Source organism: Tauraco erythrolophus, chromosome 14 (assembly GCF_009769465.1).
Source record: "Tauraco erythrolophus isolate bTauEry1 chromosome 14, bTauEry1.pri, whole genome shotgun sequence".
In the NCBI taxonomy this organism is placed as follows: Eukaryota; Metazoa; Chordata; class Aves; order Musophagiformes; family Musophagidae; genus Tauraco; species Tauraco erythrolophus.
In genome coordinates, this window is record NC_141478.1 from 2,295,406 (window position 1) to 2,320,553 (window position 25,148).

Sequence of the window (25,148 nt, forward strand, 5' to 3'; positions counted from 1 at the left end):
AACATGCACACACGTCTTTACAATGTCCCCATCATGTTTTCATTATTGGAGAGATCACAGAGCCCTGAGCACCAACAACTACGGGAGATTTTCTTCTCACCTTCTCCGTTTGCTCCGTGTCCTCATTCATCCTCCTCTTGGAGACAACTGCAGCCTTCCAGCAACTCATCTATTGTTTTTTCTCAGGGTCCTGGCTGAGATGGGAGACAGTGGTAGCCCCTCTGGAAACCCCCCAACCACAGTGTGCCCCAGCAGATGTTGCTGGACATCAGCCAGGGGGGAAAAAAAGACAATTAAAAAACCCCCCTATAATGCGAATACTTTATTATCAATGAGTGACTGGTATTAGCTTTTTGTCTGGGTATTAATATTATTTCAAAAAACCATACATCAAAATTAGGGCTTTCTCCTATTTTTGCTGTATAATTTTTCTTTCTTAAAAAAATCTGTATTGAAAGAATTATATAAGCCAAAGTGCATTTTCTGGTTTTTGTCCATATACACATTGCACCATACATAAATAATTACATTGTAAAAATGACTCCATAATTACAAGTATAATATATATTTTCATATAATATATAAAACTTTATATTAAATCTAGGTAGATGATATTTGGGATAGTCTGTGTCTTTTTTTTTTTTTTTTTTTTCTCCTTTTTCCTTTCATCAGAGGCTGACCGTTATCGACTGTTACTGAGTAAAATCTCCAGCCAACAAGGACACGACGTGATGAACTGTCTCGAGTAACATGGCCCCCAGCCTTTGGCGAAGCTGATCCGAACGCTGTTGGGGTCGTAGGGCCCGTCCGCGTAATCCAGATCGGCCGTGTGCTGCAAGAGGCAGGACTTCTCGTAGTCGAACACCTTGATGGAATAGCCCGGCATCACCTTGCGCACTATCAAAGTCCTACAGTTGGGGATGTCCAGTGTCGGGGAGTTGACGAAGATGGGATGCTCGCTGCGGTTGTAAGCCCACACACCGTCCGGTTCTTTGCTAAGTAAAATCCCGTAGCCGATTTTACTTCGAGTCCTTCTCACAGTCTCGCTCCTGTTTTCCAGGTTTAGCTGTCCGAGGCAGAAGCCGTTTCCTTGAGGTAGGTCATAAAATATACTGACAGACTGTTCGTACACTGTGTAGAGGCGGCCAACGCGCGTCCGGTGCTCCCAATAAGCCACGTTGCACCAATGGCTCCTCTTCACGGCATCGGGCGACGTACTGGCATCTGTAGGAGAAAGCAGAGGAAGAGTCAGGATTTGCTGCGAAGGCCTGGGAGAAGACAGGTATGGAGGGTAAGCAAATGCCACCCATCGGCTTTGCTCACGTGGGGACTGAACTTGTGTTCAACCCAAAGCCCATCTTCAACTCAAAGCTTGTGCTCAACCCAAAGCTCATCTCCAACCCAAAGCCCATCTTCAATTATATCAAATGCCACCAAGAAAGACGGCTCAAGCAAAGGCCGGTGACCCAACAAGCCACCCACAGCTCCCATGGAGCTCAACGCCTATGTAAATGTTCAGTCCTGTGTCCAGGAGCTGGGACCCCATGCACTCAAGACATCTACCACCAAGAGCTGGCATGGATACTGTACCACTGCAACTCAGCCACCTCTGAGCTCAGCGGGTCCCCAAGCTCCTCCAGCATCGCTGCAGTGGTGTACCCCCATTTTCAAAGTTCAACTGTGTTGAGCTGAAACACAGTCCCCTGTCCATGAAGTGCTCGGATGACTGACCCAACAGATCTCTCTCCTATGTAATATTCTTTGACAGTGACACTGATATTCCCACAAGGAACATGAAATCTGAGGAGGCCATTTCATGCCAAGGGGGAGTAGTTGCTATGAACTATACATGTCCTCCTACAAAGCCATTGGAACTCTCTCCAGAACGATGAGAAACATCTCTCTTTCTAGGAATTACACTCAAGGAAGATGGGAGGGATGCAGATGGCCAGAAATCTGTCCGATTTATGATGCCTCCAGAAGGAAGATGGGAACTCTCAGCCCTAAAGGAGCCCCGAAGAGGGTGAATCAACCTCTTGCTGAACATGATTCCAGCTCCTACCACACCAGTTAACAGAAAACCACGCTGGGTCTTCAAGCAAGGACCTCTGCTTTGAGCCAGCCCTGCTCTGTGCCTGGCATTAAGCTCCCTGACAATACATCACGCGCCCGCGGCCTGCTGACCCCTCTGCCTTCGTGCCGTCATGTCCGATTAACTCGCACGCGGGGTGATGCCATTATTTTGCTTCAGAGACCCTATTGATGCACCGGATTTCAAGCGCAGCCCTACAGCCCCGTTTCTTTTCAGGCTCAAATTACCCTGGAGGGGAACGAGCTCTCCTCCCCATTAACCATCTTGGAATTAAGCGGCTTTGTTAGAGTTTAACTTGAGTTGTAACTGTACAAATTCAAGGGGAGGCGGATGGGGGGAAGGAGGGTAACTGGGCAAGCGGGGAGGCAGTGGGGCCAGCAGGATGCCCTTTGCTGTGGGCAACGCTCATCATCTTGCACTGACCCCTTTGCCCGTCACCAGTCTAAACCACTCAAAAAAAGCCACACTGGCCCCTTTCCCCTCTGTCATCTGTTCACATAATTTTTAGGACCCAGCACGGCTGCCAACAGCTCCTTTTCAGTTTGATGCGTGATTTATCCAGAACTGGGAAGGAAATCCCACAGCAATCAGACACTTCAACCCCACTGGGAAAAGAAACATCATTCCCTGCATTTATGGCCATCCTCCATGGAGGAGGAACCCGACTGCTTCATGTCCCCTAATACTGGAGGTGATGTCCTGGGCCTCATAAAGACATGCAAAAAGTCCTGCTGGACACAAACCGGGCGAGATGTGCCCCTTAAATTCAGAGTTAGTGGCTCTGCACAGCAGGGAAATGGGTGAAGACCCTTGGTTAGAGCAATGGCAGCATCCTGGAGCCAGGTGAGGTAAACTTGGGTTTCTCTGCCCCAAGGACCAGGTCCTGTACCCCAGCCACGGCCCCTGTGGCACCGACGGGTCTTTGTGTCTCTGTGTTTCTGAGCCATCCTCAGTGGAAACCACTCAGAGTCACTCTGTAATAAGTTCATCCTAACGCTGCCCTGTGCCAATGACAAAAACCAGCAAAACCAAAGGTTTCTCCCCATTTGCACTCTTTGGCCAATAACTGTATTTCCTCTGCCATTTCGAATGACCTTCCTGCATCCGGACTGCCAGGAGTTAAATGAAAAACCCAACTTGCTCCGAAAGGTTAATGACTTCATGGGTAGTGACTTCATGGGCAAGTGTATGATGGATATGTTGTACCCGAGCACATCATTAAATACTGACGACTGGACTTGACTCTTCCTAAATATCTCATGATGTCTTGCAAAGCACCGGCTATGTGAACATGGAAGTTTTAGGGAAGGAAAAGAAGACTGAAATGTAATCCTGGATTACAACCCCCCTGCCAGCAGCCTAGTGCCAATATGATGCACTAAGATCTCCACCAAGAACAGAAACTTTGATGATAAAAAGTTTCAAAACCTCTTTGCAGCATTTCTGCAGCAGTTGCAAAAATGATGTTAACCAAATTTATGGCATTAACACAAATCTGACCCAAAGAGTCGTATCTAATTGAACGTTACTGAAGCAAGACCATCCTTGGCTACGTCTGTACAATCCTTGAAATCAACAGCTTGGCATGGATGAAAATCTTCTGACCTTCTCTGATAACATCCCGTGGTCTAGCATCGTGCAGATGGTCAGCGCATTTTCCTCTTTAAAACGCACTACGGCAAATAGTTCCATGTTTTCTTTTAAGAGGTGAAACAAGATGTAGTTCATAAATGACACGACTGCAGAAAGAAGAGGTACTGAGCAACTGAGCTTCATCTGCAGGTCCATCTTCCACAGCATCCAGTTTCCACAGTCATCCTTCCCTGGGGATATCATATAGTTGAGATGCCCCCAGTGTCTTTTCGAACCTCTTCTCAAACGCTAAATTTTGCTGTTGTCCCACTTGAGTGATGCTGAGGTGGCTACAGACAAGTTCAGAGCTTTTCATCTGCTGGGCCCAAGGTAGCTTTTCATCTGCTGCCTACCCAAGGCTGGCAGCAATTACCGAGCTCTGCATCCATTTAACCTCCCAACCTCCACAAAGCCCTGAATGCTCATTAGCTAAGTTGGTTTTATTATTACATTTTTTTTAAAAACTACCACTCGGCCCCGAATTTCCCTTCCAGACTAAGAATGGGACAACTTCAAAACTCAAGTTTCTCCATCAGTTCAATTAATCAGGGGAATAGTCAGCAATAAACATTCAAATAGGTGTTTCCCGTGGTTTACTGCAAATCAACACAACTAGTGGGGGAAAGCAAAGCAGGAGGAAACCAGTGTCCGTTCTGCACGAACATCTCGCTGTAGGTGCCACCACCCCTGGTGCCGTCTCTGTTTTCCAGAAACTGGCAAGTATTTTGGTGACATCTCCGATGTACAGGCATGCTGGAAACAGGGGAAGGTTTTTTCACACCTCGTGCTTTGATGCACCTACAACAGCCTTATTCAAGTCACTTCCATGCAACTTATGGCATCACCTTCAGTCCATCCATCCACGCACCCATCTCGGGGGGTGAAACCCCCTGCCAATGTGCTTCCCATCTCTGCCACCCCATCGCAGCTCCTGCCCAGTGGTAACAGCTCCACCAGCTCGAAGCATTCCTGGAGATGTCCCATGCTCCTTCGAAGGGACGAGGATGTGAGCTTTAGGTAACGGCGCATCGCGCAGCTCCAAGTTTCCTTCCCACTCCACTCTTCCTGGCCGGGGGTGAAGAAAGGCTTTAATCCACGTGACCAGCTGCAAAAGCAACCTGCCCGTGGCCCGCAGGAGAATAAAACACCCAGAAAGGAGATGGTTCAAAGGCTCATCTGAAAAGCCTCTACCTCTGGAAAGCTTTCTGCAGGGTCCCTCTTCTCCCCCAGCCCCATCGACTGCCTGCCCCACTCCCCGTGGACCTTTATCGATCGGATGAACGGGCTGAAACTCTGGCTCTTGTTTACTCGTTGCTCCGAGTCGCCGTTTCCTCTGCCGCAGCGATGCCTCACGGCGGACACATCCCAAAAGGAAATTCAAATAATTTAAGATTAAAAAAAAAAAAAGATAGGAAACGAGACGGAGAATCGAAACCAGAACTTAATGGGAAAAATGACTCGCACGGCTCAGGCAGAAGGAATCCAGGTAGAGGAATGCATGCAAAGAGCAAATACTGTAAATCCTTGTGGCGCTGGCGGCGCTGCTGCTTTCGCTCCCTGCGGAGCGCGGAGATAAAGAAAATAACTCGAGGTTTTAGATGATTGGTGATTTGAGGGCGCTTTATGCCAGTCGAGTTCAAAGCAGTGCGTTAAAAGAGAGAAGAAAGCTGCTGTTTTTCCAAAGCAAAACGCTGCGCGGTCCCACCGCTTGATGTTGCACTTAAAAGCAGGATGGAAAACGCGGGCAGATCACAAAAGACACGATTAACATCTCTCTGATTTATCCTTCGGCGCTTCCGAAGCTGCCAAACCTCCTCTCAGCACATCGCACGGCTGCGAGGGAGATCTTGCTGCGTAAGGAAACGGGCCTGAGAAGGGAAGTTTGCTGCAAAGCTCTGAGGAATATTCCCATTTTTGCACAGACTCCTGGAGAAACAATCACTAGTGGCTCTATGTTGTTTTTCCAAGCAGAGCCCATCCGTAAGGAATGGGTGATGTCAGTCCCCCCTCCCCACCCAACCCCAACGCACCCTCAGGGGTTCTCAAAACACCTTTAAGAGGTGCCCACAGGGAAGACGACGCATGGGGAAAAAAAAAATAAATCACTGCACACTCCAAACGTGATGGCGACTCGAGTGCACATCTGGGCACCTGGAGATGAAGGGGGACGTTCAGAAGTGTCCCACGACCCAGCCCACCCCTGTTTTCATGTCCCACCCTCCCGTACCCCCACGTCTTGTCAGCGCAGCCCAACGCTCCTCTGGCCATGGAGCTCAGCCACATCCCTTCTCCACAGCCAAAGTTTTTCTTCAGTTTTGTTCTTGAGATGACTAGCTACGTTCAGCCTTTTTTCTCCTCTCTGCCACAGCACAGACGCACCCAATGTGCAGGAGCACGGAAGCAGGATGGTTACAGCCACAGATAGGTCACTGTAAGGTCCAGATAAAAAGCCCAGCACAAAGAACACGTGCAATTCCCAAAAATCTTTCTAACAGTTCACTGGGGAGCCATCAGTTAAAATAATCCCCCGTTAATACCCTTGGAAACAAGCTCCGGGGTAAGGAAGGGGTTAAAACTTTCCACAGCAGAAATGGAATTTTTATGGCCCCGCAAAAAAAAAAAAAAAAAAAAAAATAAAAATTTAATTGTCAATCTGCCCCAGCAAAGCTCACAACCATTTTTGTTAAGCCAATATACTTAAAATACCTCTGCCTTACAAGTTTCAGCTGGAATGCATCACTGCGGCCCCCCGAGAGCCCCCGTGCTGCGACCACCCCCAGCACGAGACCTTGCCCGGCCGAGGGGGGCTGTCCCCAGCATGGGGCTCCTCCAAGGAGATGTCCTGGGGACCAAGGGCCACAAACCGGCCACCGTCTGTCTGTCCATCCTCGTTGGGAGCGGTGGGGTGGGACTTGGAAGGCACGTTCCCACCCTCGGAGGAGATGCAGCCGTTGGTGAGCCGTGGCTTGGCCAGCGGCCGCTTCGGCGGCAGATGGGAGGGCTCCAACGTTGGCTCCACTATATATATTTAAGGGAACATCCCAAATCCGCCGGGAAACGGAGGTAGGCGGCTGGGCAGGACCCAGGCTGCTGTCCCGCGGTGGCCCTGGGGACACCGAAGGAGCAGAGGCAGCAGGAGGTCCTCCATGCTGTCCTCCAGCGAAAGTCAGGGAAAGTCCTGATGAGGACAAGGACACTTTAGTCCTTTTTTCTAATTACTTCTTGGTTTCTCCAGTGAAGCAAGAAGCTGTGGGTTCCAGCACGACAACGGGCTCGTGCAAGGAGACAGCAGTTGGGTGCAAGCAGGAGGTTGGAGAGCCCTAGGCTCTTCCTGGACCTTCTCCTTAAGGCTTAGAATGAACTGAGGATCCTTCTGTGTCCCAGCTTTGACCAAGACAAACTATCTCCTTGATTCACAGAGGCCCTGAAAAGTTGTCCTCAACTCCCCAGTGCATGACCGAGGTCAGCCATAGGGACGACAGTCAAGACCTTCCACACGCTGCAGAGCATCGAACTCTCTCCACGCTGCTGGTTTGCTCTGCTGAGAGAGACATCAAGATCAAGCCCAGCTCATGCCTCAATTATAAATCAGGAGTGGGATTTCATACGACAACTAATCTGATGTCACCACTGCTATGGCCAAAAGGGTCTTGACTCCTCCAACTCCAGCATGGCTCCTGGCGTGTTCCTCACGTTGAATGTGGATGTTGTGCACATAGACATCTTGGTGGCAAAAACCAAGACCAAAGAAAGCACCGCAGGCAGCCGAAAAGAGCCCTCAGTGCCACCCTACCCACCACGGAGGAGGCATCTTCCTCCTCCTCCTTCTTTTCCTCCAGCCTTTACCTTGGAGCAGAGCTCTGGTGCTCTCCAGCCTCCTTCCATGAGCCGACTGAATTCGTTAACCCAGTAGATGATTAACTCAGAAGAACACTTGTGCTGGGTTAATTAATTAAATTAGTTCAAAAAAAGGGTCTTGATGGGCAACAGAGCCAGTGGAAGAGGCGCGTGGAGAGGCCTGGGGGGAAAGGGGGACATTTCCATGGCAGCCCAAGAAACAAAAGCAACACAGGACAGGAGCCCATGCCAAGAATGAGGATGAAAACAATTTTCTCTGCATAAAAGAGAAACCACGCTGCAAAATGATCAGCTCATGCTAATTTTTTTCTATCCTTCAAAGCAAAACACATGCCGTGTTTAGCTCTGCCCGGAAATTTGTAAGCCATCACCAGTTAGCTTATTTTCAAGCTAAATTTAAGGAGTTTGTTTCTCATGTAGCTTCTCTGGCCATTAAACACGCAGCCCAAAACACGACTTTAAGGTATTTTGGTGTTTGTTTTTTTTTTCCAGCTCCCCTGCGTGGTTTACAAAGGTCTTTTCAGCTGAGGGCAAAAAGTCCTAGAAAGTCAAAAAATGGGAAAAGTCCAACTCAGGTGTTTTTCACTGACATTTTTATGCGTTGCTTCTAAAGACCGATGTTTTCCGAGATTTAGGAGATTGTTGTGGGGTTTTTTTGAGTCGAACACGCTCCATACAACCTCACCTCCCCTCGCCCACATCCCGGCACGCAGAAGTTAACACAACGATGTAAATACATCTTCAAACGGAGCCCGGCACGGAATCGCCTACGTCGGCTGCCCATTATGAAAGCACCAGCCCTGTCATCGACCAGGATTTGGCTGAGACTTCTCCGACCGTTGGAAACCAGCCCCGGGTTCAATCCAAGCCCGGCAAAATCCCGGGGTTGAGCTCTGCACCCGCAGCATCCCCGCTGCCCCGCGCCCCAACCAGCCGAAACAACAATGGAGAGAAACAAGGGGATGAGAGACCTGGGGGATAGGATGGGGGAAGGTCTCCACTAACTCATTTTTTATAAAATCAGGAGGTTTGCTGAAAATCTTCCGAGCGTTGTCTACTTGGGCTTGGCTTTTTTCTCTGTCTCCTGCTGCCAGCTGGGCAAGGCACCGGATGCCCACCGAGGGAGGGGGACACCAAGACAAAAAAAACAGGGAAAAGAATCCCTTTTTTATCATTCTTAGGTTAAGAACGCATACATTTTCAGCTCCTCCAACCGACTGTGTATGCAATCTCTTTATTTTTTCTAAAAATGCTGAGAATCCGGGAGAAATCACCCCATAAATCACCCGACAGCAGATTTTTCCCCTTTTAGCCGCCAGCACCGCAACGTCCAACACTCCCTTCCCCGCCCCACTCCTGCCTGGTGCCATGCCAGCACCCCCCCCACCCCTACCCCCCCATTAATTAATCTGGGGCCGCCTGCTCCACTCCCGGCTACGCCAACAGCATCCGACTTCGGCTGGGCTGGTGGGTAGGAGTCGGGCTGGTTAAATCCCACGGGACCTCCCGAGCTCCATTCTCCTTTTCGAAGCCGTTTCGGCTTTGCAGAACAATTTTAGGTGCTCTTAGAGATAAATCCCAACTGATGCCCTCGGGCAGGGAAATAATCCGCTCGATGACCAGAGCCGCGGCAAATCGGAGCATCCCGCGGCGGGAGGAGAGACTGGAAAACGGCGTAAATAAATAATAAAGAGTTTTTGTTCATCGAGGAGTTTCGGCTGAGCGCTTCAAAGCAATTTAAAAGCAGAAACTAATTAGTAGGTGCCTCTGAAGGGAAACAGGAATAACACCGCTTTCCGCCTCCGTCGTGCCTCTCGGGCAGAGCACGGCGGGTGCCGGACTCGGCTCCTGGCTGAGCCTGGGAACCTCCACACCGGAGGGTGCTGGATGGTCCAGGGGCACCAGGCTCGGGCTGTAACCCAACCAAAGCCCTGCCTGGTTCACCCTGGGGTTAAATGGTTTCTGCTGGGACGGAGGGGACACTGCGGTGACGGAGCTGTTTTGGGAAGCCAGATGGTGAATTGGTGAGGACGTTGCCGTGGCGGCCACAGAGATGCTTCGGAAGACGCTCGAGCCTCCTCGCTCCCTGAGAGCATTGGAGCATCCCCGGTGGCAGCGGGAGCAGTAACCCAGCGCAGGACGCCTGACGCAGACATGTGCTCCCAGAGAAAGGCAGCAGATCAAAAAAGCTTCAGGAAACTCTCACCCACGTGGAAAACAAGCTATGATGGACAAGTGCCAGGCTGGGGAGGGTCCTGCGGACCACAGGCAGGAGCCCACCGGATGTTTTTCTCCATACGGGCTGGGAAGGGGCTGCTTTGCTGCTCCCTGCCCAGCCGGGTGCAGAGTGCAGCCCCAGGCAGCTGCCAGACCCCAGCCTGGGACTTCTGGGAGAACCAAAATCTTCGACTTTCATCCCAAACCCCATCCAGTACCCGCCCCAGTTGTGGGTCCCCCATCCCAACTCATCCTCTACCCGCCAAAAAGGCTCTGGCTGATGCCTCCCCTCGCCCGATAATTCTCCCCCAGCATCCTTAAAAAAGCCCCACGGCTGGCACCGCACATCACGCTGCCTGCGGCTGCTGCCAGCCCTCTCTCGTGGCGGATCTGCCGAAGTTTTACAGGGAATTAAAGGATTTTGGGTGCCGGCGTGGCCTTTGCAAGGAAACAATCCTGGTGCGTGAGCCGGTCTGGTCACACTGAAAGGATCAACCTCTATGGGGAGGTCGTGGGGCTCATATCTGCTGGAGAGGGATTAAAAGGAACAGGGACGGAGTCCGTACGTGGTGTGAGCAGCCACGGGAAGGGCCCACTGGCAGGCGGGCGGTGAGGAAGAGGATGGTCCGCGGTGCTGGTGGGGAGCACGGGGACGGCTCCTGCCCTCCCGCTCGCACACGTCCGCACGGCCACGGCCAGGAGAAACGTGCCGAGGGATGCGTGCGTGCGTGTGCACCCACACACGCCAGATTTCCCGATAGCTGGTTCACGTATTTGTGTGTAAACATCTTCTGGGGCTATTCCAGCCCTTCCTCCAAGCAAGCAGCTCGCTCCACTGACGACTGCTTGTGGCCAGCATCCACGGGCTCTTACTCCCACTTAAAGCAAAGACTAAACAATGACTTAAGCAGGATTTAAGTCCCGTAGTCGGTCCCTCGCGCTCCCAGTCGGAGCGGCGAGGAGGCCACGCTGGCGGTTTCTGCTTTGCAGGAGGACCTATGCCATCGGGGACGTGGTGGTTAATAACCCTTGTGCCACGGTGGATGCACTGGGAGGGGTCTCCTGGCCCTTTTTTCTGTAAAATCCATAAATCAGAAAGCCAGAGGAGCAGGCATGGCACAGGGAAGGCATTTCTGCTAGCCCGGGCTAAGATCACCCCCAAAGACCAAACATACCTCGTGTTGTTTTCATACTCCCTGGAACGATGCTTTAAATCTATTTAAGTCCAGATAAACAGCAAGGAAATTTGTGAGAGGGATAAGCAGGGGGCAGGGGATGAAAACCGATGTGTTCGCATGAAATCCATCACATTCTCTGCAGCCCGGCGAGGCAGCGACGCGTGGCCTCCAAAAGTCCCTGAAAGCATCTTCACAGTCATCTCCCAGACGACAAAATGCCTAACCCTGCATTTGCACATGGAGAGTGGAGGTGACTCATGCTAATTACCCTTCCCTGGCCAAGAAGGACTTGTTTTCATTTCTGAAAACCACAGTTTCTTATAAAAAAAAGGGGGGGGTGGGGAATATAGGAAAATACCAAAATACACACACAACTCTGTGGGATACATCCTGTCCTTCTGCACCAAAACAAACCCCAGACACCCCAACACTCCAGCATCACTCGGGATGTTCAAAGAGAAGGGGATTAATGAGTTATAGCAGGGACCCAGCAAGAGACGCGCGGCAGAGATGCTGCCAGCATCAGCTCCGGGCTCTCCTGACTCCCAGTAACTCTCCTTCAATACAACCCAGCTCAGACCATTTGTGGGTGTACAAGCAGAGCTCAAGAAGGGTCTTAATTCAGATTAAAAACCCTCCCATCTGTCCTGGACAAGCTCACATCTTTCTTATGGGGCAGTTGAAATTTAAAGCTAAAAATGACCTTTTCAGGACCATCTTACACACGTTTGTGGTTGCAAATCCTCCATGGGACGTTTCGGGGGGACGCATAAGCTGCGCTTGTAAACTCTGCAAATTCAGTACTCAAGTAAACGATTTTCCCATCGAGAGGAAACTGGGAAGGAGAGCAGGCCGGGCTCTTTGTAAATCGAGGACAGGGAGACGAACGGAGCATGCGAACGCTTCGTTAGGGCTAACGAGTTCAAGACCGTACAGCCTGACCGCAGCCCAGAGCTGCACGAGAAACGTCGAATTCCTCCCCTCCCCTCAAGGGAAATGGGTTTTAAAATATAAAGCAAGGCATATTGGGGGAAAAAATGCCTGGTATTATATATTAAAAAGGCAGCCTGTCAGCAGCCAAAAAGAGACTCCTTTCTCTTCTCCGTTCTCCTATAGGTCATATATGGTATGATTATATATCTTACATATATACATCATATGATTCTACGATATCCACACGGATGCAAAGAACCTCCCTGCAAGAAACTTAAAAAATAACTGAGTATAAAATCAGGGTCAGGTATTTTGCAGAAACACATTCCCAAAGCTCCAACGAGCAACACAGTTCCCACTTCGGACAACTTTTGCTCATTATTGCCCCATTTCTGATTATTTCTGATGGGGCCACGGATGAGGTGGAAGCCTCAAAGTTCAGCCCCGGTATTTGCACGGTACAAACAAACCAACGCTCTCGACGTTATAAACTCTGTTGAGCTCCTGCACTAGAATCCTTAAATTGTTAAAAATAGGGAAGAAACTGCACAGTTCACATATTTTATAAAGCTGGGTTAAATCAACATCTGCAAAAAATATCCCTGTTAAACGAAATAGCAGGATTTCATTAAGTAAATTGCAAGTTGGCAAAAATTCTGAAAGAAAGGGAAAAAGCCACAGCCAGCCCTGTAATTTAAACCTTATTTTAACCGTGACAGCATGACTGCGAAAGACTACATTTCCAAACGAAAAAATAAAATAAAGTCTAAAAAAAAAAAAAAAGTACCTGTTCCCCCTGTTCACCCCCTCGGCGCACCGATGTGTCTGTGGTCGTTACACTAATGAGCTCTTCCCCACGGAGATGAAGAGGGAGCGGGACCAGCTCCCAGTCCTGCATCCTCTGCATCAAACCCACCAAACCTGCAAAATCCAGGATTTTCCACCACGGGAGTGGCCGGATGCCTGCGCGGCGGTGGGAGGGTGATGGGTGACAATGTCTGCGGGGCTCTGGGAGCCGGGTGCACCCCTTGGGTCTGCATCCCATCGTTCCAAGCTGGCATCGAGTGAGCCCTGTGCCTGAAGGTTGAGCAGCTGAAAGTTGGGATTAGACGGCTGCGGGTCTGGGAAACAGCTCAGTCCGGGCAACACTTCATCACTTTCTACATTTGAAACACATTCTGCTCCCCGGCACAAGAGCAGGAGCTGCCAGTGGCCAGTATCTGGCGAAAGGCTGGTGGCACCATCCTGCACGAGCAGCAGGGTCCTGCAAGGGTGCCCATCTGGGTGCTGTGGGGAGGGTCGAGCTGCAAGAATGGGGCTCCTGGCCTGGATATCCCAAAGAAGTGAGGGCAGTGAAGCACTGGACCAGGTTGCCTAGAGGAGGTTTGGATGCCTCATCCCTGGAAGTGTTCAAGGCCAGGTTAGATGAGGCTTTGAGCAACCTGGTGTAGTGGAAGGTGTCCCTGCCCATGGCAGGGGGGTTGGAAACTGGATGGTCTTGAAGGTCCCTTCCAACCCAAACCATTCTGTGATTCTGTAAGTCCCTAAATGGACATAGTGTGTCCCGTTACCGAGCAGGATGACAGTGCTCACCCGCAGGAAGATGCTTTCAGGGTTTCCTTTGGATTCGGCAGTTTAGGGCGATTGTGGCACCACGTGCACAAACTCAGGGTGCAACACTACCCAGGGCCCCAGAGCCCCAGGGATCACTGCAGCCCGGGGGTGCAGCTGCCCCGGCATCGCCCAGGGCAGGCAGGCAGCAGGCAGGGAGCAGGCAGGGCATCGCCTGCCCTTCCAGTCAGCTTCCCAAACCTGCCGAGCTCTTCCCACAGCGCCGGCCAAAAGCCTCTACAGGAGCCATCCCTGCCAAGGACAGGGACAGGCACTGCCCAGCTGGGTGGGCTCCGGCTGTGGGGACACCCCGGAGGGCACTGTCCCCTGAGGCCACCTCCTCCCAGGTAACACCTGGCACTAGGCACTTGGGGTCCAAATATTAGCTCCCAAATTACAGTAGCTCCCATTTCCCACCCAAAAGCTCTGCTGTCCCGGGGAAATCACCTGGAAGCAGCACCCTGGGATCTGCGAAATCTCTCGTCTGGCACGTACCGAATCTGTTTGCTTTGAAAATAATCGCAAAACCTAAAAACAGCCGTTCTGCTATGCAAACCCGGAGCTGAAGAGGAGACCTTATTACTCGCTTCCGACGTTTTGGCTTCGCTATTTTTCCTGGCACTTACGACGCCCGAGTTATTTTGAAGGGCTGTTTGCTGCACGCGGAGCCGAGCAAACAGCGATCCCGTTTCCTTTCTGATCTAAACATCCGTTTGCCGTGCGAGCCAGAGGGGGGAAAAAAAAAAAAAATAACACACCAACCACCAAACAAACCCCGTGTGGCTCAGGAAGCGCAAAGGACCGGGCGGTGGGTGCCAGCGGGGAGGGGTGCCGGACCCCCGCGTCCTCCGGAGCATGTCCGTGCAGGAAAAGGCTGGCTGGCTCGTTGTCACCGGCATCTGAAAGCCACCGTCTGGCTGCGGGGTTCAGTGGCTCCGGAGGGTGTGTGACCCCCCAGGACTGGTGCTGTCCTCGCCGCCGTCTCCTCCCAGCTCCACTTTCCACCCTTCGGCGAGCTAAGGGCCAGCTCGCCGTCATGTTCCTAAATTTCCTGGCTTCTGAGGATACGAGCCAGGTCATTAACATTATTTATAGGTTCCTGTGTATGAGTTTCCATTTGTTTGTCTGCTTAAAAACAGTTAGGTGAAAAAAAAAGAAATTCCTGGAGGTCAGACAGTTAAAAAAAAACCTCACCCATGTCCATGGGCTGATGGACTTAAAGGATGAGCAGCTCCTTTAGAGACATAACTGTTTCCTTAAATGCTTATTGTGTAAATATTTAAGCTACTTGATAAAATTTTTACAATGTACTTAGGAAGCATAAATCTCCCCCTCGGAGCACGGCAGGCCATCGCAGCGGTGCACGCTTAGAAGGTTTTAAGGATACAAACAGGGACATTTCCATTGCTAATGCTGGGCCCCAGGTCACAGTCCGACAAAATCGTTACTAAGCTGATCCCTTAGCTCCAAAACACAGCGTGGTTACGTGCAAGGAGTTACTGCAATAAGTGTAACTCCAGTGTCACTGGTTTTAAAAAAAATCTATTCATGGTGACTGTGTAGTGGACGGCATTGTGGATAGAAGTCCTGAGATTCTTCTTTTTCAAACGCGGCATCAGATGTAACATCACACGGGCAAAAAAATATTTAAGCCCAAAATCGCTCACTAATACGCATCCCTTTCAAGAATTATTTTTTTTTTTTTTTTCCCAAATGCCATATGGCAGGTTTGAAACAAAGCCTAATCCGTTACAGCCGACTTCTGCATCCCTCACCGGTACGGACGACCACGACCAAACCAGTGCCAACCACCCACTGCAGCCGCTCTCGTGGGTGCTGTGCGGAGAGATGCCCTTCTCCGAGGTATTTCCTTGCAGTAGGGAAAAAAAAAAAAAAAAAGACATCATGCTGACTGACACATCTGTATGCAGGGTGGTTTCCATATGGAAAGCCGTGCAGCTTTATGAGATTTGCTTGGACACGGTGTTTCCCAGATTGGATTCTTCAAATAAAGGCAAATCTTCCTTCCTAACGCAGGAAATAACACGTTTAGCAGTTTTTCCCCCCGGAACAGCTTCTTTACTGTAACTTAGGTGTGTTCGAGGCAACGACAACAACTGGAAACAGGGAACCGGGAAGTTTTATTCCCTTTGCAAAGCACGGCTTTCGGTTGTGTATGATGAAGTGCAAAGAAAGTCTGGAAAAAAACTTGGACGGGAGTTCAAACACCGACGCTTTAAAGATGAAAGGGCGCTCTTCGATTAAATGTTTAAATAAAGTTTTCTCGTACTAAATCATTTAAATGTTTTCACATTCCTCGCATTTCTAGAAGCGCTGTTCACTTGTATTTATTGTCATAACCCAGTGCCCTCAGCAAGCGACCACGGCTATTTGAGGCAACCTGTTTTCAAAAGGGAAAGTTCTTGCAGGACAGTAAAAATTCCCAATGAGCAGGATAGTCTGACTCTTATTCTCCAACCACCATCATATCTTCCTCTTTTTCTTACAAATAAATTCTTCCCCACCGCATGTTGGGACAGCCAGGTTCTCCTCCAAATATTGACCAGAAATTCAAAGTCACTCAACTGACTTCACCGTGGTTGTATTTAGACAGCTGTAGCTCAGAGCAGAAATTGGCCTGGGCGTTCAAATTGTCTTTTTTAGAAACGCTCGGGCCGTTCCAGTCTGCCGTCAGCGATGAAGTCAGCCTTACTCATCCGAGCATGGAGTAGGGCTCTGCCATCAGTGCCACCAAACAGCCCCAACAAGCTTAAAATTCACGTGTGATTCTTTCTGCGAATGATGCAACTGCATCCAACGGAAGGGTCTGGCCATGGCTATTTTGGCCATTCCATGCTTCCCAAGCGACAGCGTCTCGCCAAGGTCATCTTAATGCTCGCAGACAACAGCGATGGCAAAGAAACCAGTGCCCTGCTGCCACTGGGATGTGAGATGCTGGGAAAGCTTTCAAGTGACCATGGAGCCATGCTCAGACCATGCAGACCCATTGAGGTGCCCACCTGAAGTCCTTAAGCTTGTTGAGAAGGTACAACTCTTGCAACCATGAAGCGCAATGGTCAAGCCCTGCGATTCAACGAAGCTCTAACCTGCCCTCTCCCAGCTTAAGGGGATGAGAAACTACAGAGAGATCCAGAAAAAACAGGGATAAACTTGCTGTTAGTCAATTCAGAGTAGAACCATCATAAGGTTTTTATTGCAGAACAACGCACTAGTACCAGAGGAGTAACTTCTTTTAAGGTAGAGCTTGGTAAACACAATGCAGTTTTGCAGTTTCTGAAGACAGAAGGCAACAGGGCTAAGTCACCCAGTGTGCTGTTACCAGCCCTTACGCCCTTACTTCCTTGTAAATCCATCATTAAAGAAAAAAAAAAAACCACAACCACCCAGACCCAAGGGGACATTAGTCTTCACGAATCCCGAGTCTCGCTCCAGGCTCAGGGTACCCGACAGCTCCATCCCCGCTGTACTCCACTGAACCTCTCCCCACGAGCTCGCAGCGCTGTTTAGTTAGCGCGTCCCCGTATAAAACTCCGTATTTATTTTGGCACTATTCATTTAGAAGGCCCTAAAACCCAAATAAAGTCCGTTCCCCCTTCTGTGTATCTCCAGCTATTGATGCTGCTCATGACCGATTTGCAAAACCAAACAAACGCGCGTTGTGTAATGGAGCTGGAAAAACAATCAGGAAGGGGCTGGAGATCTGTGCGCAGGTTCCCGCGGGGAAGGCTGGACGGGGAGGCAGCCCAGGAAAAGATTACAAGAAATCAAACTTTTACGCTGATAACAACAGGTGCTATTTTCTGCCCATGACATCACGCTGCCGACCGCTATTAAACAATGGAGATAGTCCAGCGCTGGTTGAAGTCATGGAGAACTTTGCTGTTTGTTTCGGTGGTCAGCGCGGTACTTTTTTCTCTTTTAAAAATATATATTTTTCTTTTCTTTCACGTGCCTCACAACCACCCAAAACCCCTCCGCCGACATGAGGATAAATCACAGCATCCCGGGGCCATGTGAGCGAGCCCAGACCTTCACGGCTGCACCCCCCAGCAGCAAACGAGGAGAAATAAGCACTTTTGGGGCACAACACATCTGATTTTCAGACTTCTCCCTTACAGAGAGAAGATGAATTGTGCCCTGCAAATGGCTCTTTCTCCCTGTTGACCGCGGTTAAGCATCTAGAAGAACTGCTCAGACGCGGGCATCTATATTAATTTAACATTAAGTGTGAGGACTGCTACCCAGACAGCATCAAAACAGCCCCAAAAATTATCAGCCCTCTAATTACACACAAAACCAACATCTCACTAAGAGAATTCGAATCTTATGGGTAACGTGTCTTCCTCCTGGGTTCCTCAGGATGTGAAATCAAGCTGGAAACAGACTGTGAATGTAAATACGTTAGTGGAGCCTTCTACCTGCAGACACAAAATTGATGCGTAATTGGTGGCATTTAGCCACACCTGTGTAACTGAAGGATGTCTTCAGTATTTTTCAGTGTTGCTAAAAACGAAGCACACTCCTATGCCTCCAAGAAGGTAAATGAGATCTCCCCATGGTCTTTTCCGGTGACAATCCACACACTCCAGCTTTGCAAAAATCAAAGAGGTTGATATAAGACTAAATGGACTCTTTGGAGGAACCAGGGGCTGAAAAAGGACGATGCTGCAGTGTGTGGGAGATGGTAACATTACAACTCATATCCAAGCATCTCCTGTCTCAGAACCCATTGTTAAAAATAAGAGCTGCCACTAACTTCTCTTGCAGCTTGAAGGACCCTGCGATGGCCAAATCCAGGCTGGTGCTGAACAGAGACCTATCCCAGCCACGAAAGGGTCTCTGCATCAGCAGAAAAAGGGTTTCCTCTTCTGCACAACGTAAAAGGCAGAACACTCAATTCTTTTTTAGCCCTGTTGCTAAGACAGACCTCTACAAAAATAAGCCCTGCTCACACCCTCCCCGATGCACATCCTTGTTCCACTCCACAGCACCGAGACGTGGCAGAGGACGGGGTGAGCAGCACCGGCCCCACGTGCCTTCCCCAGCATGAGCCCGGTCTCAGCCAAACTCACCTGGTTTTGGGTTTCCTTACAAACCCTGAAACACAAATACGTCCCTAATTCTGCCGGTGAAGCCAAGCCAAGTTTCTGGCAAGGCTGCATTTGAGATTGAAACAAGGGGGAAAAAAACCCCAAAACACAGCGGTTTTGGCCCAAATCCAAGATCTGCCCCCTCAAACTTGGCAGTTCCCACCCGCCTTTTATTTTGTCTCAAAGCTCAGGGCTCCAACACCCTCCTTTGGGAAGGGCTGGCATTTCTGGAGCGCTGCGAGATGCCCGGCTGACGTTGGACATCTCGACGGACGGACGCACGCTACGACAGCCGGCGCTTCTCTGGTGCCAAGAGGTGCCGATTGATCCCTGCTCCTAACGCAGCAGAAACCCCACAAGGACGGGAGCCCGTTCCTAAGCCCTCGCTGCAAATCCCATCCGTGCCCCGAGACCAGCGCTGGCAGCGGCGGCTGCACACAAATATAGCTCCAGGCATCTTTCCGACTGCTGCGAAGTCAAGTTTAAAAGCAGGATGTTTGGCTGAGCGGCTCTTCCCTCAAATAAACACCCACAACCTTACTCAAAACAGAGAGGCACCGCTCTGGGAGCACTCGAGTCGCCTTATTTCCAAAAACTCAGCCTTGATTATTGTCCCCCCTCGCTGCAGCAGGGCTGGATGGTACCTCGGGAAGGGAGTGATGGCCTGAGCATCCCAAGGGACACGCAGGCACCCCGGCACACGTAGGCAAGAGTTTTGTCATCACCCCTTCTGCAGAGAGCTGCTAGGCTGGGCTAGCCACAAAAGTCCTGCTGCTAAAGCTCTGAAACGTGGAACTGTTGAGAATTTCTCCCTGCATCACAGTCGGCTTCATCACGCCAGGGGAAGATAATTCCAGGTGAGCCCATATTTCAGGTCTGGGAGCACATCTGTGCTTCACGCTCACTGTTGCCTTCACAGCACCAATCCAAGCCAGTCTGGAGACCACAAAGCCTCCGGTCGCTTACGGCCCCGCACCGCCCGCGGCAGCGGCACCGGAGCATCCCATCGAGGAGAGCAGCCCCATCCCTGCACCCTCGGCTGAGACGGGATAAAGATACAGCACCCTGGAAAACCCTTTCTGCTGCCCACGTGTCACACGCCTTACACAATATTTCAGCTTATTCGTACAACACAAGCATTAAATGCGAACTTTAAAGAAGAAATAAGTAATAAAAGCTCCGAGATAAGGTTGTGCTCTTTCCTTCAGGCCAACGCGCTCGCCCAGGCACTGGGAAAAGGCTCCTTCCCTCTGTTAGGGCCACCAACCATCACCACTCCTGTCTGCAGCTCCCTTTGCCATCCGTAGGGCTCAACCAAAGGGTTCTGCCTCGCATGGCCACCAGGCCCCTGCTGAGGAGAGCGGCCCAAGCCTGGGTGTTAATCCCGATGTGTGTTTTAGCTACAATCCCCAGTTTTCCAGTTTGTGCTGCCTGCACCAAGCGGGCGCCGAAGGACGGACGGGAGCAGGCGCGTTGGTACTTAATGACGCAGACGGGTGTGAGTTGTTAATGCTTTAACGTTAACATGTGCCAGCTGAAGAGAAGCTCACCCTGAACTGGCGATGTGTGCCGGCAGCCCAGAAAGCCAATCGTGTCCTGGGCTGCATCCACAGCAGCGTGGCCAGCAGGGCGAGGGAGGGGATTCTGCCCCTCTGCTCTGCTCTCCTGAGATCCCCCTGCAGTGCTGCCTTCAGCTCTGGGGTCCCCAGCATCAGAAGGATGAGGAGCTGTTGGAGCGGGTCCAGAGGAGGCCACAGAGACGATGCAAGGGCTGGAGCACCTCTGCTGTGGAGACAGGCTGAGAGAGTTGGGGCTGTTCAGCCTGGAGAAGAGAAGACTCCGGGGAGACCTTCCAGCAGCCTGCCAGTACCTAAAGGGGCTACAGGAAAGCTGGAGAGGGGCTCTGGACAAGGGCATGTAGTGACAGGACACGGGTTAATGGCTTTAAACTGAAAGAGGGGAGATTTAGATTAGTTCTAAAGAAGAAATTCTTCACTCTGAGGGTGGTGAGGCAGTGGACCAGGCTGCCTAGAGAAGTTGTGCCTGCCCCATCCCTGGAAGTGTTCAAGGCCAGATTGGATGAGGCTTTGAGCAACCTGGTGTAGTGGAAGGTGTCTCTGCCCATGGCAGGGGGTTGGAACTGGATGATCTTTGAGGTCCCTTCCAACCCAAACTGTTCTATGGTTCTATGATAATTTTGTTTGCAGTTAAAGCCTCAACTTGCCTGCCTGCCTTGGAAGCATCCTCTGAACATCCAAGACCTTCTTGAGTGTTTGAACAGGGCGGAAAACCCAACTTGAAAACCCAGTGGATGCTTCCCGTGCTCAACACGCTGCAAGCACTCAAAGCCAAGGATCTGCACCGAGCCAGCCTGGCCCGCAGAAAAGCTTGAGAAACAAATAAGTGCCGTGTTTTAACAAACCTCTAATCAAAGCAAGCTTGTGCTGCTGTGGCTGGAGGCGGCCGAGCCACTGCAGCGAGGTGGAAAGCCGTGCGGCACATCCTGCATCCCAGCTCTCCCTCCGTACCATCCGCACAGGCATCCAGAGGATGCTCCGATGGGAGGCAGCTCAGGAGCCCCAGGCATAAGAACACCACGTGTTCCAAAGAGACCAGAACCAGGAGCAAAAGCATTTTGGAGGCTGAGGAAGCGCCAGGCGGCAGCGAGAAGCAGGAGCTGAGCACGCCCCGGCACCGTGCCGTGCTGTGCCGCGCCGTGCCAGCTTCGCCCTCGCCTGGCCCCTCCGTGCAGCTTTGCTCCTGCTCCGAGGGGAAATTCGCTTTTGGAGGCAGCTGTTCCTCATTGTGTGCCTCCCGCAGCCTGCGAGGGGGGAAGAGCCCGCGGGGAAGGGGAGAGGGAAAAGGAGGGGCCAGAGGATCGGGATTAAAATAATATTGTGTACAAACCTCAATGAGAGGGAGAAAAAGGGGGGGGGGGCGAGGAGAAACAAAACGTTTTCTGCGAGGCAGAGATGGAACGGTGGCGATTTGAGCCGCGGCTGATCCGGGATTATCTTCTGGCTCTCAGAAATGTGCTGGTGTTGGTTTGTTTGTCCTTATTTAAACCCGGATCGATCGTGTCGCACACATCCAGCCAGGGCAGCGACATAAGGCAGCCGAAAAGCATCACCGGGAACGAAGCCAGTGTTCAACATGGACAACACCCTCTCCACTCACGGATCCTTCACTGGTTTTGTGTTGGGCTCTGAAAGCAACTCTCTCCAGCAGCCCAAGACTTTGGGAAGTAACAGTCCTTCCATTAGCGCGTTTTTTTTTTTTTAGTTTTTTTGCTGCTGCTTATGTGTTTTAAAACAACCAATTCAAATTTGCCGCACGCTGGGATGTGCACGCATACGTCAGGCTGGATGGGAAAGGGCTTCCGGCCCCACCGTGAACAAAACCAAACCTGTTTGGGGACAGATCACAGAACCACAGAATGGTTTGAGTTGCAAGGGATCTTCAAGACCATCCAGCTCCAAACCCCCTGCCACGAGCAGGGACACCTTCCACTACACCAGGTTGTCCAAAGCCTCATCCAACCTGGCCTTGAACACTGCCAGGGATGGGGCAGGCACAGCTTCTCTGGGCAACCTGGTCCAGTGCCTCACCACCCTCTGAGGGAAGAATTTCTTCCTTAGATCCCATCTAAGTCTCCCCTCTTTCTGATATGAACACGCAAAACGCCACAACATTAGACACATTTGCACATTTTTGCTTTTGAGATTAAATTACTTTAGGAAAAAATAGATTTTGAGCCAAGAACTGGAAAACTCCGCAATGTTATTTTTACTGTTTGCCTTTTTTTTAAAAGCAATGGTCCGACTGCTTCTCTTGTGGTTGGCTTCCGACTGCAAAGATCTCAGTCAAGTTTTCAGGGACCAACCATCCCTGAATTTCCAAATGCCACACAGCTCACCCGACAGCTCCTTCCGTCCGCAGCCGAAGCAAGCGGGACAGGAGCAGAGGGAAAACACGTTTAGGACTGTATCAAAGCACAGAGGCCAAAACCCACGGTGACCACGACCACGGCGCTGGGACGCCCATCCCCTGCTCCGCTTCTGCACGCCTGGTTCTGCATGCAAGCCTCATTTAGGGTCATCAAAAAGCTGCATCTACATATATATGTACGTGTGTGTGTGTGTACATCTCTGCCTGCCTCCCTGCAGCCAGTGCACCAGGAGGCTTAAGCTCATTTTCAGACGTGTGTTCCAGGACGGGGGTGCAGATCGTACACCAGCACACGTGAGTCCCTGACGGAGCTCCGGCACTAATTTCCCACCAGGAATGAGCCCTGGGCATAACTTCTTTGACAGCTTCGAAAAGTTACGCTCAGCTTTTCCTTCCTGCAAGTTTTAACGGAGTCATTTAGCTGATGCTTCGCCGCGTGGACGGCAGAGCTCAGCATACAAAATCCCCAGCGCAAACAGCCTTTGAAGCGAAGCCCTTCAAAGACAAGACACATACCAAACCCACCGAGTTTTTGTTTTTTTTTTCACACAAACAAATCCAGCATGGCAAGAGCAAAACTAATTTGCAAAGATCTTTTAATGTTGAAAGTCTCAAATGACCGACCCTTTCAAGCACAGCTGAATTCAATGCGGCTCTGAAGGTCCGTATTGCTGATTCAACGTGGAAAAGACCACAGATATTTCAAAATATGTGGCTGTAATTACCTGGAAATAAAAAATGACTCGGATTTTCTTGTTTCAGCAGCGAAGCAGCTGCTCAAAGTGTCCCTATTCTAAAACTAGTGATGTGCAAGTGACTTTTTTTTTTTTTAAACATACTTTTGCTGACATTTCCCTTTCATTAAAATAGCTCAACAATGGGGGGAAGAGCAACTCACCGTGCACATAGGATCTTTACCTTACTTCGTACTTGCCAAAGGAATTTCCTTGCTCTCCTCTGGGGTGCAAGTTTCCACAGTCACATGCGAGCGGCTCTAGCAGAGTGTCCCGTGGCATCCCAGAAACACATCCGCTCCCTTTTTCCAGAAGAAAGCCATAAATCTTTCGAGGCCGGGTATAAATCCGCTTGGGTAAGAGAAGACAAGACGTGACGCGCTGCCAACGGCTGCCCCCCGCTCCGCACTCATCCCGATGGGACAGGATGGGATGGGATGGGGCTGTCTGCAGAGCGACAGCCATTCCCAGTGCTTGGCACGGCTCTGGATGGACAGAGGCTTCGCCGATGGGCGACACGGACACCAGCTTCCAGCACAGACCATCCCTCTGTTGCCAGCGTTGAGATAAAGCCCAGTGCAAACGGAAAAGTTGGATGGATTCCCACGCTGGGAACATCCCACTATATCTAAAGATGGGCCAAACCAGGAACGGGCTTTTCTTGGGGTCTGGTCCTCCAAACAAGCCATCACCTGGCTCATTGCAACATAACTCTGGGTTTCGGTGGGGCTGGGATGTCCCCACCAGAGACGTGGGCTTGGGAGGCCAAGCACATGGCACATCACCAGCTCACTGAGGGATATGAAACAGCCCGAGAGTCTCCTCTTGCCCACTCCTCATCCCAGGATCACTCCATCCTGTGAGGACAAGAGAGCCTGCACCGCAGGAACACTGACAGCTTTGGCTGAACTTGGAGGACAGCGACCAAGGGATGGAGTAAGAGCCAGACCAGTCCCATTCATGATGGGGACTCAGAATTGGAGCAGCCCTGCAGCTTGGTCCCCTCGGGGGCTGCCCCAACCACTTCACGTTGGCCTGTAGGTAATGCCACCTCCCCAGAGGCCACAGATCCTGATGCACGACAGCGGTCCCACCACAGGGATCTGATGGGCTTGTTCACACCATGTTAATCAATCGCCATTGATGGTTATAGACTTCAGCGGGTCAATGAATCGGTCATAGCTGTAATTAGGACTGATCAACCTATTCACTCCCTTGCACGTGGTATTTCCCTAGACTCCCCGCGGGAAAACTGAACAAAAAGGGCAGAAAACATGACACGAGCAGACACGTCCAGGGCATCAATGCCAAAGCCCTGGATATGGCTTTTGCCAAGTGCTGTTGAGCTACTCAACACATGGCACCCAACAGCATCCAACGCTCCCTGCAACACCCCGGCATCAGCACGGCCACCCCAACCCAGCTCTTCTCCTTGCGTTGGATCTGGCAAGCAGACTCAACGTGCCGTAGATGCAACACTCATCCAGTGTCCTCACCTGCCCTGCGGAAACCCAGCAGAAACCCACCTAAGATGTAGGAGGAAGCCCCCAACCAGGTTTTGCAAACTCCAGAGCTAGCTAGAGCCTTCACCCTTGCCCAACTCGGGCCCCAACCATAAAACAAGCTCCACAATAGCGTTATTTATTTTTTTTGAAGTCACAAATTATTTCCAGCAGCAGGAGGGTGGAAGGATGCAGCGTGCTGGACCCTGCTCGCCGGCACCCAGCCAGTCTCATAAATGGTTGGCAGCCGGCAGAGCAGCAAACCCATTTCTATTGAAATGAGCTTGTTGCTACTAATTTTTACTGGCTTCCCGGTTGATTCATAAAGTTTT

The 25,148-nt window shown here is 50.8% G+C and overlaps 1 protein-coding gene across 2 annotated transcripts in view; it reads right to left on the reverse strand.

Moving 5' to 3' along the window:
- Positions 1-682: 682 nt before the first annotated feature.
- SMAD6 (SMAD family member 6) overlaps positions 683-25,148 on the reverse strand; it is a 42,356-nt gene continuing 17,890 nt past the window's right edge. For both annotated transcript variants that reach the window (XM_086620311.1, XM_086620310.1), the window contains one exon: positions 683-1,224. In XM_086620311.1, coding sequence (XP_086476437.1) covers positions 683-1,224 — 542 coding nt within the window. The remainder of the gene's footprint in view (positions 1,225-25,148) is intronic.